Genomic DNA, 19,649 nt, shown 5'->3' on the forward strand with positions numbered 1-19,649 from the left:
AAAGGAAATAATTCAGACATACATTGTTATTGTGCAAAGAAATTTTAACTAATGAGGAATTTCATAATGCAGAACTTGAATAGACTGTGGAGCCCATTCTTAGTTCTGCAATTACCTAAAGCTCAGCATGCTCCTTATCCTCATTTCCTCTTGCTGCAGCCTGAGCTGCTAATGATAAATAGCTGGTGGAGGTAACTGTGCTATTAGTGCCCAACTTTCCTCAATCCAGGGGCTGAGCTCCTCATAAGTTTCCCAAAACTGGTTCACCAAGACACGTGCTCACTCTAGGCAAGCACAGTGCTCTGAATTGAGCAGACTAATGGCTTCATATTGCTGTATTAGAGACTCCATCTTTTCCTATGAACAATAACAACAAAAATGCAGGTATATATAAATTTAAAAATCTAAAAAAAGAAATACTAAATTTTTAAAACATTATAAACTAACCTAAGATTATAAGCAATTTTTATTTTTGTTATAGTTACCTGAATTTTCTAACTTTTCTATCACACACACTCATATATATGTATTATTTGTATAACTTTTAAAATATAAAAGTTGTTTCAAATATAGTAAAATAGCACAAACTCAACAAAGCAAAATTAACATTTTAGCGAATAACCTTTTACAACTTTAAATACCACCGCATTATTGTAACAACCAGTATAAGACTGAACATCTCAAAGGCTATGATGAAGCCTTGGCCATCAAGTTTCCCTTGTCTCTTTTCCTCTGATAAAAGTCTCCACAGGCCCTGGCTGGTTGGCTCGGTGGTAGAGCATCGGCCTGGCATGCGGAAGTCCCAGGTTCGATTCCCGCCCAGGGCACACAGGAGGGGTGCCCATCTGTTTCTCCACCCCTCCCCCTCCCCTTCCTCTCTGTATCTTTCTTCTCCTCCCACCACCAAAGCTCCATTGGAGCAAAAGATGGCCCGGGTGTTAGGGATGGCTCCTTGGCCTCTGCCCCAGGTGCTAGAGTGGCTCTGGTAATGACAGACCGACACCCAAGATGGGCAGAGCATCGCCCCCTGGTGGGCATGCGGGGCATGCAGGGTGGATCCCGGTCGGGCGCATGCAGGAGTCTGTCTGACTGCCTCCCCGTTTCCAGCTTCAGAAAAATACAAAAAAAAAAAAAGAAAAAAAAGTCTCCACTAATAGTATGAAGAGTCCTCAAAAAATTAAAAATTGTTTCACTTCTGGGGATTTATCCAAAGAAACCCAAAACACTATTCTGAAAAAAATCTATGCATCCCTATGTTCACTGCAGCTTTATTTACAATAGCCAAGATCTGGAAGCAACCTAAGTGCCCATCAGCGGACTAGTGGTTCAGACATGTGAGTGTGTGTGGAATACCTCTTGGCCAGAGAGTACTGTGCTAAGTGAAATAAGTCAGTGAGAGAAAGATAAACACCGTATGATTTCACTTATATGTGAAACTTAAAAAAACAAAATAAATGAACAAAACAGAAACACAATGATTTAGAATACAGACTGATGGTTGCCAGTGGGGGTGTGGTGGGAGGTTGTGAGGACTGGGTGAAAGAGGTAAAGGTATTAAAAAGTTCAGTTTGATAGTTACAAAATAGTCATGGAATAGAAAGCACAGCATAGAAAACATAATCAATAATAATTTAAGAACTATTAATGGCACCAGGTGGGTACTAAAAATATTGAGGGGCATACTTTGTAAAGTATATGACTGTCTAACCACTATGCAGTATACCTGAAACTAACAAAATAATACTGAATGTAAGATGTAACTGGAAAAAAAGTCTCCACCAACCTGGCATTTATGCTTTATATGTTTAGAATGAGTAGCATAGTCAACTTACAAATATTTCTGAGGAAATAATGGTTACCTATACCCTTTATATAAAAAGAAACTGATGTACAAACTAACTCTTGGCCAAGCTTTAGAAATAAGTATAATCTTTTAGAAGGACCTGAAAAAAAATACTATCGGCATACGATTCTGAAAAATCTATCACAGATTTTTGAAACAGTAACTCAAAGGTCACTCCTTACGGACTTAGGACAAGTAGCAATTTCTCGGTTTAAAGAAGATGGATCTGTACTACATTCACATTATACAGTATGGCTGTTTAGATATTTGTGAACACAGTGTTAGGAGTATGAATGCCCCAGAACATCAGGTTTGGTCTTTAACACAATTATTAGTAATGGAGGAAAAATAAAACATAATTAAACTAAAACATTATAATTTCACAACTGTACTTCTAATTCACCAAAATCAAGACAAGAATATAGGGTGAATAACTAAATGCAATTTACCTGTAACACAGCTTTTTGCTCTTCTCCACATGTGCCAAAGATTTCACCACGATGACCGAAGACTTCATCCATTGAATCTTTGTGTCGAATTATGTCAATGGAGAAAGCCTTTAAGAAAAAAGTAAACTAAAGTTAGGAAGTAAAAGAACCTCAAGGCTGTGTCAGCAAATGTCAGACACACCTATAAAAATTCTTTGCTTTAATAAAGCCACATAAAAAATTGTTGTTGAGCTTGACCAGTGGTGGCACAGTGGATGGACAGCACATTGACCTGGGACACTGAGGTCCCAGGTTCTAAACCTCGAGGTCACTGGCCTGAATGTGAGGCTGCCAGCTTAAGCATGGAATCACAGACAAGATCCCTTGGTTGCCTGACCAGGCTGTGGCACAGTGGATAGAGCATCAGACTGGGGTGCAGAGGACCCAGGTTAGGGGCCCAGAGGTCGACCACTTGAGCATGGGCTCATCTGGTTTGAGCAAAAGCTCACCAGCTTGAACCCAAGGTCGCAGGCTCCAGCAAGGGGTTACTTGGTCTGCTGAAGACGTGCGGTCAAGGCACATATGAGAAAGCAATCAATGAACAACTAAGGTGTTGCAACGTGCAACAAAAAACTAATGATTGATGCTTCTCATCTCTCTCCATTCCTGTCTGTCCCTGTCTATCCCTTTCTCTGACACTCTCTCTGTCTCTGTAAAAAATAAAAAAAAATAAAAAAAAAAGATTCCATGGTTGCTGGCTTGAGCCCCCTGGTCAAGGCACATATGAGAAGTAATCAATGAACAGCTAAGGTGCCACAACTATGAGTTGATGCTTCTCATCTCTCTCGCACACACACACACAAAAAAATTGCTATAGTGATGTTTACCTGAAACCAATGTGTTATTGACCAATGTCACTCCATTAAATTTAATTTCTAAATTAAAAAAAATTGTTCTTATCTAGCTTGACATTTTGCCTATCTACACATCTTCAATGCTTATCTTTTAATAGCTTAGAAAAATATCTTCCCTCATAAAAATCATCCAGAAAATTATTAATCTTTCCTGGATTAAGAAGCCCATATCTCCCTTTTTACAAAACAAAAAAACTCCTTATCCTAACCAAATATTTATAAAATTAATCTCTATTCACCATCATGACATGCATCATTCCACTTGACTTGGAAGAGTAGGTAGAAACTCCCCTAGTCATACTAAGATGATTACATTAGTTCAGAACACGCTGGATACATCAGTGTTATACTTACCTTCTGTACCTGCAGCTGAGCTGTGGTCTGGTCCTGTTCCAGACGAATTGGACCCTGGGCCATAAGCTTCCATTTTGTTTCTGCAACCCAAGCTAGTTCTGCATCAGCAGCTTGCTCACACTATACACATATTGAAGAAAAATGACAGATTATATACAGCCACAGTCTTCCTTTTTAGAATTCAAGTCAAGTTGCAGACACTTTAGAATTGCTTATACTTCAACAAATATGAGTTGATCTTATTTTAATCAGTGTTTTTAGGAGGCTGTGGACTTTCTGTCAATCCTGAACAATAGTTTTAGTCATGTTGAAATATAAACTAATATGGCAGCAGACAGCTGAGTGAAATTAACTTGGAAATACTTACTTGAAGACGCTTAAGACCCTCAGAACAACACAACCTTTACAAAGTTATGCAGTAACAAAGAAAAAGAACATGTTCTACATGACTGTTGTTTGTAAGGGTCCTTCAATCTTTCATCTCTTCCTCTTCAACTCTGCTAACCTACACTAATATTTAAAGAGAAAAGAAAGCTCCCACGCACAATACATTTTATACTCAATTATCTGGCCAAGATAAATTATCTCAGTAAAGACATACTGGGAATGCATCTGGAGTTAGGGCAAACTTCTGTGTGGTTCACAAAGCATTTATTTATAATGATGAATCCAAGGAGTCGTGTTGTATTATTTTTTAGACTCCAGCACATGAATAGGTGCATATCCTGCTACAAAGAAAAGCAACTAAACTTTTTCAAGAAAGCAAGAGGGAAAAAAGATGGAGGGAAATATGACACCTATGTTTACTGGGAGGGGTTCTATTTTGGATGGCTCTGCTATTCTGGTTGGCATATTTGATAGTAATTATAGTTCTTGGTTCCTTTATCTCTACCATCTAATGCTAAAACAATTGATTATGTCAAACTAAGATTGTGATGCATTTGGACCTTTTGGGTCTAGATATTCTCTATTCCAATCCCCACCTGCGTCTTAGCAGGGCATTAGCTAAGGAGAGGACTCACAGACTCTTCCCCAAGTTCCCTGCTCAAAGGGGTCAAGGATGTGAGGACAAACCAAGTCCATTCTCACATACCTTTACCCAATCATTTCCCATCACTGAAATAATCTGTTGCATTGGATTTACCTTCATCCTGTTTTTCCTATTCCTGAGCCTTTATTTATGTGGGTCATAACTTTGTATCTCACATGTATCTCCACTGTTGAATGTATTAAAGCAGAGGTGTTTATAAACATTACCTGCTGTGATCTCTGAATAGCAGCATCCATTTCATCCACCCTTTGTCCAACAGTGTCACTGACCAGCTTGTCCTGCTCGTGGGCATCAGACACCAGTTTATCCAGCCCTTCTCTGGCTCTCCAGGGCACCAGCTGCAAGAGAGCATGGCTCACCTCATTCACTGTGTCCAACACCAGCCTGTGCTCCATGACCTCCTCCTCTAATTCCTAAGGAAGGAAAAACTGTTTGAGGCCAGACCTTGCTAAATTAAGCACATTAGCAGCTGTGCTGGGGGGAAAGTGGTATCTCTGCCACACATCCCAGCAGGGCTTTGACCTCCTTCCTTCACTTATTTCTTCTTGTCTCAGATTTTGCAATCATTCCAAGCCTGACTTTAGGCTTAGATGCTGCTTAGAACTGTCTGCAAGACTTCTTGAGCCAGACTGTCTGCATAAAAAAATAGTGTTTCTTCCTTTTTCCCCTTACCTCAATAGAAATGATAGTTCTTTACCCTTAGGCATTTAACTCAGTAAGGTATCTACTTCAGTGCATTTAGAACTGCACTAGATCCTGCATGAGCATCAAACACAACACGAAGCACTCTTTAGAGAATGAACCAGGAAAGCAAATTCTAAAATGTTATATACAAAGCAAACTTCCCAGGAATTGAGAGTCAATCTTTTTTCTTCAGACTGAAACAAGTGGTCTTATATCGGTCTCTATTTATGTCAAATCTTACTGTCAGTGAATAAACAAGAAAGGAGGCAGGCAGAATTTTTTGGTTTAGATTTAAGGTAGACAAGGTTTGTGAAAAAATTTCAGAATTTAAACTTAAGGATTCTGGCTAAGAAGGAAACGTTTTTTTCTTCTACAGTGTGAAATGAAATGTCAGCTTACCTTCTGTATTTGTTGAAACTGGGGTATCCGCTCCCCTGTGGGGGACTGTCCTCCACTATCTGCCAGCTCTTCCTCCACCTCCCTCAGCCACCCAGTCAGCTCCTTAAAAGTAGACTGGAACTTGGTGGCCAGCTGCCGGGCTTGCTCTACAGTTCTGAGGGCCTTGGAGCAAGTGACTGTGAAGTCTGTGTAGCGGGTCTTTATTCCATCCAGTTTCTCTTGGATAAGCAAAACCTCTTCACCTGTGGGAGACTGCACACAATTATTTGTATTAAAGACAACATGAGGAACTCACCTTCTGGGCATGAGGGAGTCCCTTAATCCCCCTTCCTTCAGAGCAGTGCTTACATTTTATAGATGCTCTCTTTCTATGATAGTGACTTCACCTACCATCCCACATTAAAGGAGGAGGAAAATAAACCCTTTAATCAATAACAGAAGCCACTCCCAAGATTATTAAGATTTGAGTCCAAATGCAAGTGTTTCTAGATGTTCCCAGAACCTTCCAGTAAATACTGGCTTTCAATATATTGGAGTGAACTGGAGTCATCATTTATAACCACAACAAAGTCTTTTTGTTTTCAAAAGGTTAAGCAGGAAACAGGAACCCAGGCTGAGGGCTGCCCAGTGGGTAGAGTGGGCATGGGTGGGTGAGGTGGAGGCCATGACAACATGGTAGTAAAATCAGTGAACTAGGCCTGACCAGGCAGTGGCACAGTGGATAGAGCATCAGACTAGGCTGTGGAGGACCCAGGTTTGAGACCCTGAGTTTGCCAGCTTGAGTGTGGGCTCATCTGGTTTGAGGAAAGCTCATCAGCTTGGACCCAAGGTCACTGGCTCGAGCAAGGGGTTACTCAGTCAGCTGAAGGCCCATGGTCAAGGCACATATGAGAAAGCAATCAATGAACAACTAAGGTGTCGCAATGAAAATCTAATGATTGATGCTTCTCATCTCTCTCCTTTCCTGTCTGTCCCTATCTATCCCTCTCTCTGATTCTCTGTCTCTGTAAAAAAAAAAATTAGTGAACTATTAAGTAAGCTTGTATATCTAGGGAAGTGGCTAATGCAGGGTGCTTCTTTCCCTACGTTATGTGATTGTATATACATACAGAGTGCTACGAGATGCACTTTTCAAAGTACCTGTGGTTTGTTTTAGAAGAGCCTGACCGTTTTTAATAGCTTAATCTACATTCTTCTTTCTGTTAACAATTTCTTCATTCAAAGCCTGAATGGAAAGAATACCATTAATCCTAAAACTACGGCACAATAAAAAGAAAGAAATGAGACCTTTAAGAGATGAAATTGAAAATAAACAGATGAGTATCAGTCTAGTTTAAACATCAGATATTTGACTCCTTCATTATCTCTTTAGTTATACCATTAATTACTTAAAATAATTAAATCAGATATATACAGTCAAGGTTTTTTTTTGTACTGATGAGAATAATTTTTGGGTTCAATCAGTTTTATCAATCTTTGGTACCAAATCCGAGCCCAAGAAAGGTAAAGTAGAATTCAGCAAAATTGTTTATATGTGAAACAAAGAATAAGACACTTCAAAAGAAGAAAGCAAGAAACAGGTAGATTTTAATCCTGGTTAAAAACTCTCAATATCTGAAATCAACAAAGCAGATGGAGTTTATTTATTTATTTTATATTTATTTTGTATTTTATATTTATTTACAAAATATAAAATACAAATATATTGTTTTATAAATATATTTATTTATAAAAATAAATTTTTATTTATTTACAAAATAAATAAAAATGCGAGAGGGAAAGAGAGAGACAGAGAGGAAGGAGAGGGGGAGGGGTGGAGAAGCAGATGGGCACTTCTCCTGTGTGCCCTGGCCAGAAATCAAACCCAGGACTTCTGCAAACCAGGCTGACGCTCTACCACTGAGCCAACCGGCCAGGGCCTGGGGTGGTTTTTTTTTCTCTTTTTTTTCCTTAAATCTGAATTCAAAGTTATGTTCTGGGGCTTGAAATTACTAGAAGCATTACTGGATTTGGAGTGATGGGAAGGAAGGTCTAGTTCACAGTCTGCCTTTGCTTTTCAAATGCTCTATTCTCTTCACTCACAAATGAAGGTAGTAGTGACAGAGAGAAAAATGGGAACTGATGCTTTTCCTACTCCTTTAAACTGTATTTTGGTCTCATGTTTAGATGATGCATGAGCTACATTCCAAAGCAGAAAGAACATTAGAAGGTCTGATATCATCTTCATTGTACTTTTTCAACTCACTGGGCACCTTGGACAAATCCTTAGGCACCTAGGACAAATATATTTTATAAAATGTATTTGTAAATACATATTTATTTTGTATTTTTCTGAAGCTGGAAACGGGGAGTAAAGTCAGACAGACTCCCGCATGCGCCCAACCGGGATCTACCCGGCACGCCCACCAGGGGCGATGCTCTGCCCACCAGAGGGCGATGCTCTGCCCCTCCGGGGCCTAGCTCTGCCGCAACCAGAGCCACTCTAGTGCCTGGGGCAGAGGCCAAGGAGCCATCCCCAGCACCCGGGCCATCTTTGCTCCAATAAAGCCTTGGCTGCGGGAGGGGAAGAGAGAGACAGAGAGGAAGGAGGGGGGGTGAGAAACAAATGGGCACTTTCCCTATGTGCCCTGGCCGGGAATCAAACCCGGGTACCCTGCACGCCAGGCCAACGTTCTACCGCTGAGCCAACTAGCCAGGGCCAAAGCAGATGGGAGTTTAGATTACGAGACAGAAAAGTAAAACCCTCCCTGCTTTGCTTATTTTTGCCATCCCAAAAGAAATGTCATGAAATGAAATTTAATGAACCTCACTTGATGAATTGAAAAGGGCAAACTGTTCTAACACAATGCAGAACCCATGGAATTTAGCATACAGATTCTAGAACTATTTTAAGAGTTATAGCTGTATAATTCAAACCCTGGGAACTGTTTAGGTAATCTGGTTTTATGAAAGCTGCTTTTCAAATGGAAACAGAGCGGTACATTACCTAATGAGGTAAATGGAGTTGGAATTGAGATGGCCCCTGACTATACTCTGAACCATTTTCTAGAATTCCTAATCCAGAGTGTTAAGTACAGATATTTCCATGGACTCATCAGAAAATAGCTAAGTTCTTAGCAACAAGTCTGTAACTATGCACTAGTGTATGAAGTTGAAATGTTAGGAATAAAAAAAAAGAAATTAAGAGAAACATGAATCAAAATGACAAAATAACTAGAAACACAACCAATAAGAATGGAAAACATGAATACCAGGTGGTCAGCATGCTGTTTCTGCAGGACATCCTGTCTGTAATCCTTTACACTGAACTGAGCTTGTCCTCAACCTCAGCCAGCCAGTTGAGCACCTCCCCCTCATCCTCCCCGAACCGTCTAGCGTTAAACAGTGCTTGTTCAAGCAGGGCTGCTTTTCGACAGCACGGGTCTTGAATCTCACTGTATTGGGCCTGAAAGGAGTCTAGCTTTTCTGAGAGCATGCCCTGTTTTGCAGAACATGCCAGGGAGGAGAGGACTGCCCTATTTTGACTGCCTGGTGCACATCTGTTGCATGGCTTTCTATTTCCTCCTCCAGAGCCTGGAAATCCAGATGGAAAAAATGAATAACAGAAACAAAATAAATGAAAAGTAAACATGAAACAATGAATAAATGATGTAATAAATTAAATAATAATACAAAAAAGTTTACCTACTGAAGGGCAACAATAACACAAGAACTGTGTTTCTTTTTTAAGTGGTAGACTATTAGTAGATATCTACCAAAGATGTGACTACTCCAATTAATAATGTGACCATATTTTAAACTTTAAAAACCCCCTCAAAATACATATTTTAGCATGTTGAAGGCAGTTTAATTTCCATGGCTTCTGATTCTAGTTTTTGTTTTCACTTACTGTAACTACCTCCTACCTTGTGCAGGATGATCTGTTGCTATATTTTGGCAGTCTGAGTGCCAACAGGTTTAGAGTTAGCAAGTTTTTTCTCTGTGACAGATAAGAAGTCAGAAATAGGCTCAGCTGTCCCGCGGAACTATTTGGCTAGAACCAGGATATCTTCTCGTTGTGTTTGCCTACGCAAATACATAGAACAAATTGCTAAGGCAAAAAAGTCACATTAAAATGTATAACAGAGCCTGACCTGTGGTAATGCAGTGGATAAAGCATCGACCTGGAAATGCTGAGGTCGCCAGTTCAAAACCCTGGACTTGCCTGGTCAAGGCACGTATGGGAGTTGATGCTTTCTGCTTCTCCCCCCTTCTCTCTGTCTCTCTCTCTCTTCTCTCTCTCTCTCCCTCTCTCTCCTTTCTAAAATGAATAAAAAAATTTTAAAAAATTTTAAAACAGATAACAGTATAACAGTACTATATTCAGTAAAAGATCAATCTTACCCAGGCACATTTTGAGTACCAATCATAAACAAAACACGCATATATAGCATTCTGCTGTTTTAAAGGTTTTCAAAAGTATTACCTTATTTTGATTTTGTCATAACCTTGCAGTGTTGGCAGAATTATTATCTCCCTATTACAAAAGAGAGAACCAACCCTGGAGGCCTAAGGATTTGTCCAAGGTGCCCAGTGAGTTGAAAAAGTACAATGAAGATGATATCAGACCTTCTAATGTTCTTTCTGCTTTGGAATGTAGCTCATGCATCATCTAAACATGAGACCAAAATACAGTTTAAAGGAGTAGGAAAAGCATCAGTTCCCATTTTTCTCTCTGTCACTACTACCTTCATTTGTGAGTGAAGAGAATAGAGCATTTGAAAAGCAAAGGCAGACTGTGAACTAGACCTTCCTTCCCATCTCTCCAAATCCAGTAATGCTTCTAGTAATTTCAAGCCCCAGAACATAACTTTGAATTCAGATTTAAGGAAAAAAAAGAGAAAAAAAAACCACCCCAGGCCCTGGCTGGTTGGCTCAGTGGTAGAGCGTCAGCCTGGTGTGCAGAAGTCCTGGGTTTGATTTCTGGCCAGGGCACACAGGAGAAGTGCCCATCTGCTTCTCCACCCCTCCCCCTCTCCTTCCTCTCTGTCTCTCTCTTTCCCTCTCGCAGCAAGGCTCCATTGGAGCAAAGATGGCCCGGGTGCTGGGGATGGCTCATTGGTCTCTGCCCTAGGCGCTAGAGTGGCTCTGGTCGCGACAGAGTGATGCTCCAGAGGGCAGAGCATCGACCCCTGGTGGGCAGAGCATCGCCCCCTGGTGGGTGTGCCGGGTGTATCCTGGTCGGTTGCATGCGGGAGTCTGTCTGTCTCTCTCTGTTTCCAGCTTCAGAAAAATACAAAAAAAATGGATAAGTAGTAAATGTTAGGTGAAAATAAAAAAACAAACAAACAAAAAAACCCACCCCAAACCAAACAAATAAAACAAAACAACACCACCACCTCAGACTAGTTAAATTTGCCAACACAAATGGCAGAATCATGGACTTTATTGCTCACTTGGAATCTTAAACCTTATTTAATATAACAATCCTTACTAAGCTTGGATTTCAAGTTTCCTCAGATTAAAGACAGCAAATTACAAAGGGGAGAGGAAGCCTGAATGTTGGAGACAGTCTAATAAGGAGAGCCACCACAGAACTCTATCGGCACACAGATTAATAATAAAGGCCATAATGATGACTTTAAAGCAGTGGTTCCCAAACCTCAGGCTGTGGACCAGTACAGGTCCATGGGCCATTTGATAGTGGTCCACAGAGAAAGAATAAATAACTTACATTATTTCTGTTTTATTTATATTTAAGTCTGAACGATGTTTTATTTTTAAAAAATGACCAGATTCCTCTGTTACCTCCGTCTAAGATTCACTCTTGACGCTTGTCTCAGTCATGTGATATATTTATCTGTCCCACCCTAAAGGCCGGTCCATGAAAATATTTTCTGACATTAAACAGTTCCATGGCCCCAAAAAGTTGGGGACCACTGCTTTAAAGTGTTAGGAACAGACTAACTCCTCTATCATTTGAAAAGACTCAGGAGTATAGGATGCACTTTAGTTCAGCAAACCTTTACCGAAGAGCTCCTTTGTGCCACTTATTTTAATAAGACATGATTTAAATATAAAGGTATGCCCTTTTAATTATCAGGAAATTCAATTGTTTAAATATTAAAAAAAACATTTCTAGATGCCATTTGTAAGTGTCAACATAAAGTATAGAATTTTCTTTCTTAGTTAGTTTATACCAGCCTTCAAAATATATCTTTAATTAATACGACTAGCCTGACCAGTGGTGGCACAGTGGATACAGGGTTGACCTGGGACACTGAAGTCCCAAGGTTGAAACGCCAAAGTTGCCAGCTTGAGTACAGGCTCATCAGCTTGAGCATGGGATCATCAAAATGATCCCATGGTCACTGGCTTGAAGGCCAAAGGTCGCTGGCTTGGCTTGAGTCCCCAGTCAAGACACGTATGAGAAGCAATCAATGAACAACTACAATGACACAACTACAAGTTGATGCTTCACTGGTCTCTCTCTCTCTCTCTTGCAAACAATAACATATTATTTTAAAGATTAATATTAAACTAGAATTTCATTTTTAAAAATTGGCCCTAATTTGTCTTTTTGATTCATCTCTAATTTTGGAATCTGAAAGTGTGAAAAACTCAATGTATACAGGACTTGGGGTGCAAAGAGAAAACCTCAAATAATATACAGGCATTGAAAATCTAGTATTAAAACTCTAAATTAGCCTGACCAGGCAGTGGTGCAGTGGATAGAGAGTCGGACTGGGATGCGGAGGACACAGGTTCAAGACCCTGAGGTCACCAGCTTGGGCGTGGGCTCATCTAGTTTGAGCAAAGCTCACCAGCTTGGACCCAAGGTTGCTGGCTTGAGCAAGGGGTTACTCAATCTGCTGTAGCCCCATGGTCAAGGCACATATGAGAAAGCAATCAATGAACAACTAAAGTGCCACATTGAAAAACTGATAATTGATGCTTCTCATCTCTCTGCGTTCCTGTCTGTCCCTATCTATCCCTCTCTCTCCCATTCTTTCTTTAAAAAATACTTAAAAAAATAATAAAGTACTCTAAAAAAACTCCAAAAAGATCTTTACAATGTTTATAGAAAATGAAGCTGCTCTTGACATTTTTCTTTAAAATAATGGCCTAAAAACTGTGTTAGGCCAAGAGGATGGGACTGAGTAGGGAAGAACAAGAATCATAAGTCCTTTAGAAACAAATCATGACTTTAATGAAAGTATGGACCCAGGAGATAAATATTATATAAACTAATAACCATAGCACAAGGTACTAATAAACAGGTATTTAAGAGGAAGGTGAGATTATTCTATACAGTGGTACCTTAAGATACAAATTTAATTTGTTCTGTAACCAAGCTTGAAAGTCAGTCAACTCGTATATCAAACTGCCGATACTGGACCCGTGCACCAACGTGCTAACTAGCGGCAGCTTCCCGAATCATGACTTGTATCTTGGAATTTCGCTCAGATCTCTAACAAAAGTATGGACCAAGTTGCAGCTCATATCTTTAAAAAATGCGTATATTAGTCTGTTTGTATCTCAAGGTACCACTGTACTTAGGGAATTCACAGAAGAAGGGAAGATGGGCAAAAGTATTTTGTGGAGATGCAACACTACCAGCAAAAAGACAGAATAGGAGACTGAGAGAAGTTACTGAAGAACAAAATATGATTTTCTTTACCTATAATACAGTGTTTCTGTAAAGTTATGGTGCACTTTTGACCGGTCATAGGAAAGCAACAAAAGACGATAGAAATGTGAAATCTGCACCAAATAAAAGGAAAACCCTCTCAGTTTCTGTAGGATGATGGGGCAGCATGTGCACATGCGCAGATGATGACGTAACACTATGTATACAGTGGAGCAGCCCATGGCCATGCCAGTCGAGATGTGGACAGTACAGTACAGAGGAAAGTTCATTGTGTTCTGTGGCTTGCTAAATTTGAATCCATGACCAAAGTGCAACGTGAATATCGGCGCATTTATAACAAAGCGCCACCACATGGGAATAACATTACTCGGTGGAATAAGCAGTTGAAGGAAACCGGCAATTTGGTGGAGAAACCCCGTTCTGGTGGGCCATCAGTCAGTGATGAGTCTGTAGAGGCTATACGGGATAGCTACCTAAGGAGCCCTAAAAAATCTGTGCGTGAGCCCACATCGAACTGCACTGAATAGGTATAAAACTGGGAGAGTTTTCCTTTTACTTGGTGCAGATTTCACATTTCTATTGTCTTTTGTTGCTTTCCTGTGACTGGTTAAAGTGCACCATGACTTTATGGACACACTGTATAAAGACTGAGAGGAATAGGGGAAACTAAGAAGGTAAGTTAAGACCGAACAGTAGAAAGTTTTGAATGCTGGGTTAACTATTGATAGTTTAGATTTTATTTATAGGCAACATTTAATGTTTTTGAGTGTGCAAAGGGGCAAAGGCCTTGGGGTAAGTGGCAGCAGAGTGATGAGTAAAGTGATTGGTTAGGAAGCTACTTCGTGTGAACTAAGCCAAATAAATGAGAACTCAAGTCATGAACTGAGGTACGTGAATTGGAAGACACCATAGGCGTAAAATGGACAGAAGTTAGCATGCTGGTAGATGTGACAAACTGGGGGTGCTGGTAGGAGGTAAGGGGAACTAACAGTAGGGTTGAGGTTTTAGGCCTAGGTTACTGGAAGTTTAATGGCAATCCTGATAGAAATGGCCAGAGAAAGAAGCAGTGAAATTTGGAAATAAAAATAAGTTGAATTCTTAATTTTTTGTTTTTTCTCACTAATATGGGCAAGCAATTGCTTTGTAACTCAGATAAGACATAAGCCATGAACAGGTGAAAGTAAACAGACTGAGGAGAAAGTTATTTGAAGACTGCTATTGGTAGACAACTGAATTAGACCACAATAAGAAATAATCAACTCTACTATTCTCATATTGATTTCTGATCAGCTATCATTTATTTTTAAAACTGGGGATGGTATAGGCTGAAAGTAAAGACATCCATGTAGCTTATTAAACCCATGTGACACTGAGGGAACTTTTAGTTATGGAATGAGAAGGCATTGCCGTAGAGGAGAAAAGTATACTACCTGTCTTTTTGCCATTTATTGAAGAAAGTAATATTTATGCATTTCTTGAAAGCACATTTAACAGAACCACAGACTAGCTCTATGATGCAAAAACATCTAATATTCTAATAAGCTGAAAGAAAATCAGTGAAAATTTAAATTCCAAGTATCAAAAACATTATTTATAAATACAAAGGGGAAAAAAATCTGTTTCAAACACTCAGAAAATTAACTGGCTGTATGGCAGGAATCTTGTGTCTTTTCACTTGGAATCACAATTATGCTGCAGCAGAAAAACAGACCAAGGTGTCTTCCAAGTCTCAGTAATTTAGGGAGGAGTGACAGTCATAACCTGAGAGTTATTCTGGTTATTAGGATCATCTGTAAGACTGTACCCTCTTTAAGATAAAAGCCATTAAATACCTTTCAAAGCACTGTATGAAGCACCCAGGAGCTTTTAGAGCATCTCAGTGATAGCAAGTCAAAAATAGGGCAAAACAAACCTTCTCTGACCCATTCTCAAAACGCCTCTGGCCTTACCTGGCTGCTGCCTTGCTGAGGAGCCCAGCCCATCTACTTTCCAGATTCTCCAACTGTCCAGTGATTTTTCCTCTATCAGCCAGTTCAGCTGACTGGGCTAGTCTGTCTCATTCTGCTTGAAGCATGTCTACATTGGCCTTTCGATCATCCAAGGGTCGCTGGAGCAGCTATCGTACACATGATTAAAAAGAATGAAAAGTGATAACATGGGGTTGGTCACTTTAAAATTCACAATAAGAATGAAAAAACAAGTCCCCAATCCCTACCCCACCAAATACTAAGCTTAATAATAGAAGGAACTTTTTTCACCTTGAGGCAAAAACATAAGGTATACAGCACAGTTCCCACCGTCCACTAAACTTTTCATACAATTAAGTTTTTAAATGGAGCAGTGACTGCCATCATTACGTTACTAACAGGGAACTTACTTTGAACCAGGAGAAAAATGCACTGAAATAAAAATTAACACCCTCCCGATATTTAGATAGACTTTTCTTTATACATGAAATTATATAAATGCATTGTTTAAATTTTTGCTGACCCTAAAACACCAAAAACCTCTTAAGCTAAAGCTGTGGCTAAAACACTGAAATAGGATACTTAAGTCAAAGTGTTCAGTCCAATACATGCCACAGTAAACTAGTGCATTAAAGATAATAAAAATAAATGTCTACCTTTCTCTTTCAGGATCACACAAAGTATGTGATTCTACTAAAACTGAACACGCTTCCTAAAGTGTAAGCGAATGTGTTGTCTGCCACTCCCTGCGGCTGTTAAGAGTTCACTGTCCCAACATTCTCACTTACCTTCTGTTCTTGGATCTGTGCTTTCACCACTTTATACTCAGCAGATGGAGGTTTCTGATTGGCTATGAGCTCCTCAGTGTCTGCCAACCAGCTGAGCAATGGCTCCAAGGCATCTTGAAACTTCTCACAATGCAACAAAGCCTTCTGTTGTTGTGCAGTTCTTTGTGCAACCTGTATCACAGGCACAAAGGCTCATTTTGAGAAGGAGAGAGCTTTTCAAATTACTGATTCCTTTTCATAACTAGAGATTGCAACGACTAAATTTTTATTTGCATTCAGGGAAACCTTAGATTTAAATGTCTCTTCTGGGCGGCACAGGTGCTGACTTCTGCACATCACTGCTTAGCTTCAGTGCATCAAATATTATTCTCTCATCTAGCGTTTTCCTTTCTGGTGCTCTAGACTCAAAAACATTAGATGCTGCTCCTAAGGTACCGTTGCTGGATATAGTACTTCCTTCCATCTTTTCCATGGTGCTTTTCAAAATCTGATTCAGCTTTGACCCCTGGTCAATTTGTTCATTTATCCTCATTGTATCATTTATAGACCCCTGTGGAACATAGCAATCCTCTTCCTCTCCTTTCCCCTGACAGGTGGGGTTCTGCCTTAAACAGTCTGGCCTGCTGAGTAGCTTTCCCATACTTCTTCAATCAAAATGAACTATCAACCTTTTAAAAGTTTTTCTTGAGTTTCCCCAAAATGCATTCTGCATAAGTTAAAAATCCCTTTACATGTTCATAATCCCAACCACCAACTGGCTCTGCCCTCCAGAAAGGCCTGTAAGTCCCACTTTGAAACCATCCTGGGAGAAACTAAGAGCAACAGCTTTTTCCTCATAGGTTAGCAGCCGCATAGTTGCAGGTTAGGGTATAATTTAATCAACAAACAAAACAATTCCTTGTATGGCTTTTTTGTTTTTTAAAGAGCACGGCTCTTTCCAATTTAGTCAATAAAAAAATCATCTGATATTGACAAGTCTTATTCAATATCTAGTTCCACTCACTTCTCACCCAAACAGAGTTGGAAGCAGAGGATTTAACCGATTGTGTCCTTTAACAATGGCACAGCCTCTCTAGTCTTCGAGTATGGCCCAAGCTCCTAAAAATTCCTCTCATTTTATCCTTAGTTCCAGCCCTGGGAGTCCAGCTGGTCTGAAGTAGCCATTCGTCCTCCCTAGTTCGGGTGTTTGCATTTGAACTGGGCTGGTCGGCGGATATTCCTGCAACTTTAAACACAGAAAGTCCTTCATTCGGGGTCAGTTTGGGGCTTCCTGTCTCCAAAACATCATGGCATTATTGTGGCTCCCAGAAGAGTCCTGCGCTGTGGTCGGAAAACAAAGAGAGTGGAGCCTGACTCTGGGCCTTCGAGAGGCCGGCAGGCTGCAGCAGCCGCCGCCGCTGCTGCCGCCGCGTAGCTGCCGAGGAGCTGTAGGAAGGGCTTGCTCAGCGCGGCCCGCTACCCCGCGCCATGCTGCGCACACCGAGGGCCAGGGTTGCCTCACCGCTGGCTGGCAGGTGGCTCCGGGCCGCGTCCGCCTCCGGTCCCGCGCTCAGGAAGTTAGTTTGTCCCTCAGGCAGCTGAGTCCCGCGTGCTGTGGTTGCCGCCTCCCCCGCCGCCGCCGCCAGTCCCGGGGCCGCAGCTGCCGCGCTGTGGCTGCAAGTCAAGCAGCCGCCTCTATTCGCTGCTGCCACACTCCCGGCCTGCAGCTGTCACGGTCCGGCAAGAAAATCTCGCTGGGAACAAAAGGCGCCCTTTGCCCGAGGCTCGCTGGAAGCGGGCAGCTCTCCACGCCCTCCCTGCCGCCAAAGCCCCGGAGCGACACAGAGCTCAGGGGAGGAGGAGAGGGAGCGGGGCGGGGGCAGAAAAAAGGAGAGACCCGAGCGGACAGGGAGGGGATTGGAGGCCGAGGCACCGGGGGAGGGGCTTCTGCGCGGTTCCGGAACACAAAGCCTGGGCGCCAGCCGCTGGGCTTAGCAAGCCACGCCCCCCGCGGCCCTCAGGCCAGAGGGAAAGCCCCGCCCCTGGGAGGGCGAGAGGATGGGCGCGGCACTGCTCGAGTCTCGCCAAGCAGCACAAATCCCCTGACAAGGGAGAGTCCCACCCTCTTCCCCCCCACCCCACCCCCCCTTCCCGGCCCAGCTCCCCCCCACACCCGGTCGTGTACCATCCTGCTGGGCTGTACGCCCAGCAGGGCGAGTGAACCCTAAGGGGTGCTCTCGCCTCCCCCAGCCGGCTTTGGAAAGGCCCGCTCGGGGCCCCATCTACCGGTAGGGTTGCGCCCGCTCTGGCGGGCCACCTGCCTGGCTGTTGGCTCCAGTTCTCCGGCCAAGGGCTGTCCGAGTCCCTCCAATGTCACCATTAGGGCTCTCCTGCCGAAACCCAAGAACACTCCAGTCTTAAACCTGGCACTTTTTGGTTGTCTAAGGAATTTGGCCATGCTCAGAGACCAAGTTATTGGATAAACTCTAGGCCCCTTCTCACTCCCCCTTCTCACATCAGGTCGTGGTCCTTTTTTCCACCAGTATTTCTCTGCTCACAGACCTGAGTGGTGTCAATGACTGAGGAATGGGGATTGAGGGGAGAGGCAGTGGAGACCTCAGCAGCGGAGCTGGCATTCAGACACCTGGGCTCCTTTATAACTGCACACACCCAAGGAAACCCGAGCCCCCTGGGGCCAGCTGAAAAGCATAATTCTATATTTCAAGTTAGAAAAAGGAAAATACTAGAGAAAGGTGGCCCACAATCCTGTCCACAGTGATTGGCTTTTACGAAAGCCTAGTCACCTGGTGACAGTTATACAAAGAAAGTAGAAAGGGCAACCCAGGAAAACTCTTCCAGAGGCAGCTACATTTCTAAAGGGGAAATATAGCTCCCTTTATGATGGTCATTTTCTGTAGGAAAAAAAATCTATTAAAATTTCTGAATCTCTGGACTGTGCGGTCAGTAAGACAAACTTAATGGAAAAGTGAAGCCAATAGTTGGGTGTGTAGAGCTCTGGCAGTGAAACCCTGAAGGGAGCCTGAGGCTTAGGGAGCCAGAGAGGTTCTTGGCAGAAAGGAGGTGTGGACTGATGCCTGTGCTCAGTATTTAACAACTAAAAGACCTTTTGCTGGCAAACTGTTTCCACTACTTCTCACTTTGAAAGAAGCTGTTGATCAATTCGGCCCACTCAAATCCAAAAGACTCTCTCCCATCTGTAAACTGAAAGAGGGGGTACAGGCTAGATTGTGTTTTGACTGACTTTCTAACTTGAATATTCTTTAGTACTAAAACTTTTAAAGAAGCTGCCCTGGAATCCTGAGTCCCTCTGGTCCTATACTGCAAGACAATATAAGTACTGTCTTCTCAGGAACAAATAACAGAAAGAACCAAAAATGGTTGTCGTAGAGAAGGTTCTAGGCAATCCAGTAAATAAGAAGTATCTGAAGAAATAGGACATGGGAAGAAGGAAGCTTGTTCTGGATGGCTCCTTAAACTGACACACAAAGATCCAAGGGCAGATTTCAAACAACAAAGAGCTTTCTCACAGCTATTCAAAGAATTGGGTGTCGCCCTGGCCGGTTGGCTCAGCGGTAGAGCATCGGCCTAGCG

The 19,649-nt window shown here is 41.9% G+C and overlaps 1 protein-coding gene across 1 annotated transcript in view; it reads right to left on the bottom strand.

Moving 5' to 3' along the window:
* Positions 1 to 19,649, bottom strand: part of LOC136318331 (microtubule-actin cross-linking factor 1-like) — a 64,120-nt gene that overhangs the window by 24,683 nt on the left and 19,788 nt on the right. Inside the window, 14 exon segments of the mRNA XM_066250690.1 lie at positions 116 to 357; positions 2,293 to 2,400; positions 3,540 to 3,659; positions 4,797 to 5,003; positions 5,674 to 5,915; positions 6,814 to 6,898; positions 8,925 to 8,977; positions 8,980 to 9,183; positions 9,186 to 9,246; positions 9,579 to 9,738; positions 15,253 to 15,419; positions 16,059 to 16,229; positions 17,413 to 17,483; positions 17,560 to 17,764. Coding sequence (XP_066106787.1) covers positions 116 to 357; positions 2,293 to 2,400; positions 3,540 to 3,659; positions 4,797 to 5,003; positions 5,674 to 5,915; positions 6,814 to 6,898; positions 8,925 to 8,977; positions 8,980 to 9,183; positions 9,186 to 9,246; positions 9,579 to 9,738; positions 15,253 to 15,419; positions 16,059 to 16,229; positions 17,413 to 17,483; positions 17,560 to 17,764 — 2,096 coding nt within the window.

This window comes from Saccopteryx bilineata, unplaced genomic scaffold (genome assembly GCF_036850765.1).
Source record: "Saccopteryx bilineata isolate mSacBil1 unplaced genomic scaffold, mSacBil1_pri_phased_curated manual_scaffold_42, whole genome shotgun sequence".
NCBI lineage: Eukaryota > Metazoa > Chordata > Mammalia > Chiroptera > Emballonuridae > Saccopteryx > Saccopteryx bilineata.